The 7041-nt window shown below is 44.7% G+C and overlaps 1 protein-coding gene across 1 annotated transcript; it reads left to right on the forward strand.

Annotated features, from left to right (window-relative positions):
* Window positions 1–607: 607 nt before the first annotated feature.
* LOC308700099 (phosphoenolpyruvate carboxykinase, cytosolic [GTP]-like) lies at window positions 608–6414 on the forward strand (the record flags this gene model as incomplete). Its single annotated transcript, XM_081381473.1, has 8 exons — window positions 608–831; window positions 1064–1248; window positions 1514–1717; window positions 1958–2145; window positions 2562–2724; window positions 3134–3358; window positions 4977–5204; window positions 5323–6414. The coding sequence occupies 8 exons, from the start codon at window positions 608–610 to the stop codon at window positions 5772–5774; spliced, it is 1869 nt and encodes a 622-aa protein (XP_081237599.1). The 3' UTR covers window positions 5775–6414.
* Between the last annotated feature and the right edge of the window lie 627 nt (window positions 6415–7041).

The raw sequence follows: 7041 nt of genomic DNA on the forward strand, positions 1-7041 counted from the left end.
TTTAGGGCATAAATGTACATAGAAAAATACATAGAAATGTACATAGAAACAAGTAAATAATGATTACCGTACGGTTCTAATTTAATAGCATGCTTGCATAGAGTGAGGATTCAATGTAAATCAAAAACACCCACTGTCTGTGTGTTGCAAGGTTATTACAGTTTTGCATTGTTAAATTTTTAATTTTAATTTTAATTTTAATATCGTTTTCAATTTTGCTTTAAATTTCAGTTTAGTTTTAGTTAGTTCCATTAATGGTTATGTTAGTTTTAGTTTAGATAGACATCTTAATAATAAAAATAAAATAGTTTCAGATTGAACAAAGAACCAAATTATTACAAATATTTCACTAAACCGCCACAGCTCAGATCGTCCACCACAGTAAACAGCTTATTAATTACAAAAACGATTATTTATTTTTGCAAATTATTTTTTTATTTCAGTTAGTTTTTCAGTAGCTGTTGTTAGTTTCGTTTAGTTTTAGTTTTTCATTTATTATGAATTCTTCATTTTATTTCAGTTTACGAAAATGTTTTTTAGTGTTGGTCTCGGGTTTGGTGTGTGAGAATAACGCTGGTGTGTTGCAGGACTCCTCGTCGTCGTCATCATGCCTCCTCAGCTGCAGTCTCAGAACCGGGCCGAGTCCCGAGTCCTGCAGGACGTCCCGGCGGATCTGAGTCCAGCGCTGCGAGAGTTCATCGAGAACAGTGTGAGTCTCTGCCAGCCGGACTCGCTCCACATCTGTGACGGATCCGACGAGGAGAACCGGGCCGTGCTGAGTCTGCTGGAGGAGCAGGGCGTCATCACACAACTACACAAGTACAACAACTGGTACGACACTCGTGCTCTCTGACAGGACAAACACAGACTCATGATAGTGAAGAGGTGAACGTGTAACCCTCCGCTGCTCTTCAGGCGTTTATGACCTAAAAGTCTTACTTCTTACATGTGAAGAGCACCAGAGGGTTACACAGCCTTTCACCAGTGCTGGAGCACACCGTAGATCAGGATCAGGTGTAGTGACTGCAGTTTCCAGTGTTTGAGTCTCTCTGGTGTCCTTCAGCTGGCTGGCGCGCACAGACCCACGAGACGTGGCCCGAGTCGAGAGTAAGACGGTGATCGTGACCCCGGAGCAGCGAGACACGGTTCCTTCCCCTCGAGGAGGAGGCGTCAGTGAACTCGGCCGATGGATGTCGCCCGAGGAATGGGACAAAGCCATGAACCTGCGCTTCCCCGGGTGCATGAAAGGTACACGAGCGTCCAGGAACCTTAAAGTCCCCCTGTAGGTTCTATGAATATGCAAATGAGCCCCGCCTCCACTCACTCACTCACTCAGAGATCCACTGGTTGACGATCACACGTTGATCTGATTGGTTACAAGGTAGTTTGTGACGTCAGAAACACCAGCGATTTCAAAGCGTTCCCATAATGATGAATGAAATGATACAATGTAACGTTCCCGTAATGTTTGAAGAATGATACGATGTAACATTCCCCTAATGTATGTCCTCAGGTCGTGTGATGTACGTGATCCCGTTCAGCATGGGTCCGGTCGGGTCTCCGCTCTCGAAGATCGGCGTGGAACTGACCGACTCCCCGTATGTTGTGGCCAGTATGAGGATCATGACCCGCGTGGGCAAACCCGTTCTGAACGCGCTCGGGAACGGGGAGTTCGTGAGATGCCTTCACTCCGTCGGATGCCCACTTCCCCTCAAGAGTGAGTACTAATGAGATTCATGGACCTCTGTCTCTCTCTCTCTGTCTCTCTCTCTTTCTCTCTGTCTCTCTCTCTCTCTCTCTCTCTCTCCGAGATTCAAATAGCTTTATTGGCATGGTGAAAGAAATCTTTACATTGCCAAAGCATTAATAACACTATGCAATAAAAAATAAAATAATTTAAAATAATTAAATAATTAATTAAATAATAATGAAAAACTCCCCCCCTCCTCTCTCTCAGAGCCGCTGGTGAATAACTGGCCCTGTAACCCCGACCTCACGCTGATCGCTCACATCCCGGACCAGAGGAGCATCGTGTCGTTCGGCAGTGGGTACGGTGGGAACTCTCTGCTGGGAAAGAAGTGTTTCGCTCTCCGGATCGCGTCTCGGATCGCTAAAGAGGAGGGCTGGCTGGCCGAACACATGCTGGTCAGTCTCAAACAAACTCACATCACATCCACAACTCAACTAAAGTCACTCTCAGTGTAAATATATTTAATAAAAACAACATTTTAATACATTTACATAATAAAGTTTGCAATATCAAGCAGCATATATATGTATTTCTTGCAAAAACAGATGAAATTTTTTTTTTATGCAGTGTAAGTCACTGCGTATTAAGACGTCTCCCAAATGCATAAATGAAAATGTTAAAACAGCAACTAAATAAATTCAAATTGAATGCAAAAAAGAGTTGAGATCCAAATATCTGCAATACAGCACTAAAACACATTTTTCGACAGCTTGATTGACAGCTCCATTAAACACTCACACTCACAGATACTGCTATCCCTGATTCGGTTTCCTCCTATAACGAGTAACGCGAGTATGATGTGTTCCTGCAGATCCTGGGCATCACGAACCCGGCGGGACAGAAGAAGTATTTTGCGGCGGCGTTCCCGAGCGCTTGTGGGAAAACTAACCTGGCCATGCTGAGGCCTTCTCTCCCGGGCTGGAAGGTGGAGTGTGTGGGAGACGACATCGCCTGGATGAAGTTCGACACCGAAGGTACAGATAGTGGTGTTAGTGTTCAGTGATGGTGTGTGTGTGTGTGTGTGTGTGTGTGTGTGTGAGAAGGTGTGCAACACATAAGGTCCCTCCACAAAAACCCAATAGGATTTTTTCATTGGTTTTTGGGTTATTGCAGAAAATAAGCTTTAAAAACATCCAAAAAACACACTGACTTTTATGTTTCCGCCACAGAATAAAACATTTGAAAAGATTATTGCGACTTTATATCTCATAATTACGAGTTTACATCTCGGTATGGCGAGATATAAAGTCAGAGTTGCGAGAAATAAATTCGCAATTCTGACTTTTTTTCTTGCAATTGCAAGAAATATATGAACGCATCATCATATGTTTATTACTGAGAAGAAATATGCAGTTTTTGACGTCCTCTGTTGTTGTGTTGAAGGGAATCTCAGAGCCATCAACCCAGAGAACGGTTTCTTCGGTGTGGCTCCAGGAACCTCCACCAAAACCAACCCGAACGCCATGGACACCATCCGCCAGAACACCATCTTCACCAACGTGGCCGAGACCAGCGCCGGCGGGGTTTTCTGGGAAGGCATGGATGAGGATCTGCTCGAGGGAACCACTCTGAAGTCCTGGAAGAACCGGCCCTGGACGCCGGAGGACGGTAATCACAGTTATAATTTATTCGGTTCTGTCGCTCACGTCTCTCTGATTCTCTTCTCGACTCCGACTCGCTGAACTACGATGATAACGACTTCTCTCCGTGTCTCTTCTCGACTCCGACTCGTAGAACTACGATGATAACGACTTCTCTCTTCTCGTCTCCGACTCGTAGAACTACGATGATAACGACTTCTCTCTTCTCGTCTCCGACTCGCTGAACTACGATGATAACGACTTCTCTCGTCTCTTCTCGTCTCCGACTCGCTGAACTACGATGATAACGACTTCTCTCTTCTCGTCTCCGACTCGCTGAACTACGATGATAACGACTTCTCTCTTCTCGACTCCGACTCGTAGAACTACGATGATAACGACTTCTCTCTTCTCGACTCCGACTCGTAGAACTACGATGATAACGACTTCTCTCTTCTCGACTCCGACTCGTAGAACTACGATGATAACGACTTCTCTCTTCTCGACTCCGACTCGTAGAACTACGATGATAACGACTTCTCTCTTCTCGACTCCGACTCGTAGAACTACGATGATAACGACTTCTCTCTTCTCGTCTCCGACTCGCTGAACTACGATGATAACGACTTCTCTCTTCTCGTCTCCGACTCGCTGAACTACGATGATAACGACTTCTCTCCGTGTCTCTTCTCGACTCCGACTCGTAGAACTACGATGATAACGACTTCTCTCTTCTCGACTCCGACTCGCTGAACTACGATGATAACGACTTCTCTCGTCTCTTCTCGTCTCCGACTCGCTGAACTACGATAACGACTTCTCTCTTCTCGTCTCCGACTCGCTGAACTATGATGATAACGACTTCTCTCGTCTCTTCTCGTCTCCGACTCGCTGAACTACGATGATAACGACTTCTCTCCGTGTCTCTTCTCGACTCCGACTCGTAGAACTACGATGATAACGACTTCTCTCTTCTCGACTCCGACTCGCTGAACTACGATGATAACGACTTCTCTCGTCTCTTCTCGTCTCCGACTCGCTGAACTACGATGATAACGACTTCTCTCGTCTCTTCTCGTCTCCGACTCGCTGAACTACGATGATAACGACTTCTCTCTTCTCGTCTCCGACTCGCTGAACTATGATGATAACGACTTCTCTCGTCTCTTCTCGTCTCCGACTCGCTGAACTACGATGATAACGACTTCTCTCGTCTCTTCTCGTCTCCGACTCGCTGAACTACGATGATAACGACTTCTCTCTTCTCGTCTCCGACTCGCTGAACTATGATGATAACGACTTCTCTCGTCTCTTCTCGTCTCCGACTCGCTGAACTACGATGATAACGACTTCTCTCTTCTCGTCTCCGACTCGTAGAACTACGATGATAACGACTTCTCTCGTCTCTTCTCGTCTCCGACTCGCTGAACTACGATGATAACGACTTCTCTCTTCTCGTCTCCGACTCGCTGAACTACGATGATAACGACTTCTCTCTTCTCGTCTCCGACTCGCTGAACTACGATGATAACGACTTCTCTCTTCTCGACTCCGACTCGTAGAACTACGATGATAACGACTTCTCTCTTCTCGACTCCGACTCGTTGAACTACGATGATAACGACTTCTCTCCGTGTCTCTTCCAGGCGAGCCGTGCGCTCATCCCAACTCGCGCTTCTGCACGCCGGCCGGCCAGTGTCCCATCATCGACCCGCAGTGGGAGTCTCCCGAAGGCGTTCCCATTGAGGCCGTGATCTTCGGTGGGCGTCGGCCCGAGGGCGTCCCGCTGGTGTACGAGGCCTTCGATTGGTCGCATGGAGTGTTTGTGGGAGCGGCCATGAGATCCGAAGCCACGGCGGCCGCCGAACACACTGGTGAGTTAATGCACTAACAATATTGCTCACAATTAGTTCATATTAACTAATGCATTAACTAACGAGAGTGAATGAAAGTGCTGAGATAGTAAAGCTGTGTGTGTTGCTGTGTGTCCAGGTAAAGTCATCATGCACGACCCGTTTGCCATGCGCCCGTTCTTCGGCTATAACTTCGGTCAGTATCTGTCGCACTGGTTGAGCATGCAGGACCGTCCCGATGCCAAACTGCCCAAGATCTTCCACGTCAACTGGTTCCGCAAGAGCGCGTCGGGCCGGTTCCTGTGGCCCGGGTTCGGGGAGAACATCCGAGTGCTGGAGTGGATGTTCCGCAGGGTGAGTGGCGAGGCCGAAGCGATGCCCAGCGCCGTCGGGTTCCTGCCCGTCGACCTGAACCTCAGAGGTCTCCCGTCGGACCTGGACCTGGATCAGCTCTTCCACATCTCAGCCCAGTTCTGGACCCGGGAGGTGGAGGAGATCCGAGTGTACTTCCAGCGCGAGGTTAACCAGGACCTGCCCGGAGAGATGGAGCGACAGCTGGAGATGCTGGAGCAGAGAGTGAGACGGCTGTGAGAAAGCCGTTCAGCAGACATCACACTCTCACTTTAGGACTTTTAATATTTTTAGCCCTCTAATCAGTGGCTGAACCCACCATGGAATAAAAAAAAGGCTAAAAAAAGGGTAATTGCTACTTTTTATCTTGCAATTACGTTTTTTTTTTCTCAGAAATGTAACACAAACTCGGAATTCTGAGGTGAAAAAGTCTTAATTGTGAGAAAAAAATAGGAATTCCAAGGAAAAATTTGTAATTGTAAGAAATAAACTTGGAATTCTGACGAAAAAAGTAGGAATTGTGAGATATAAACTCAGAATTCTGAGGAAATTTTGGAATTGTGAGATATAAACTTGTGAAATTGTGTGAAAACAAATTCAGAAGAAGAGCTTCCACAGATGGAGCTGACAGAAGATCTGATGACATCTATGAATGAAATTAAAGGACTGTTTGTTATTTAACCTTATAAATTATTGATGCAAAATGTCCTACATGTTCACATTTATATATTCAGCGGGAGGCTTTATGGCAGAAAACTTTAAACTGTTTGCAACCATTTCATTTTTCTAAATGTCTTAAATTATTTTTGTATTTCTATGACTTTTGATATCTAGATCTACTTATCATATCTAGATATTAATAATAAAGATATTTAAATGTACATCTAGTGTTTGTGTTTTAATCACAGTGAGCTTTATTGTCACTGGAGATGATGGAAATGTTGTGCAACATTTTTAAACGTACACATAAAACATACATCACATAAATACTGTACATATGCTTTGATATACACGGTACAGAAACACATTCAGAGCAAGCAGGAACAAGAGACTTTAAGAGCGTAACAGAATCCTGTAATGAGAGAAATTATGATTTCTCACCTTTTAATACTTACTGTCATGTGTGAAATAATATTGGCAGACTAGAGACAAAATGCTTCACTGCAAATTACAAACACAAGTGTGAATTCATCAGTAGATAATAATTGATGATAATTGTGATAATAACTGAAACTGGTTATTAAACTAATGAAGATCTCGAATACTGTATCACTACAAACAAACAGGAAAGTTAGGAAACACGAAAAAGAGGAGAAAATGACATTTCTGAACCACGTGAAGAAAATATGAAGAGAATCATCTCGTTCAGCAAGAGCGATAACTATAACGATAAATAAACATTTCTAGGAATCGTTGTAAATATAAAAGAACAGCAGAGTCACTCCACGACTATAACAATATCGACACAGAGGAACGATATCTTCAGAATCACTGATGAACAATACAA

The sequence above is a fragment of the Scardinius erythrophthalmus genome (assembly GCF_964197995.2).
Source record: "Scardinius erythrophthalmus genome assembly, chromosome: 12".
Taxonomy (NCBI): Eukaryota; Metazoa; Chordata; class Actinopteri; order Cypriniformes; family Leuciscidae; genus Scardinius; species Scardinius erythrophthalmus.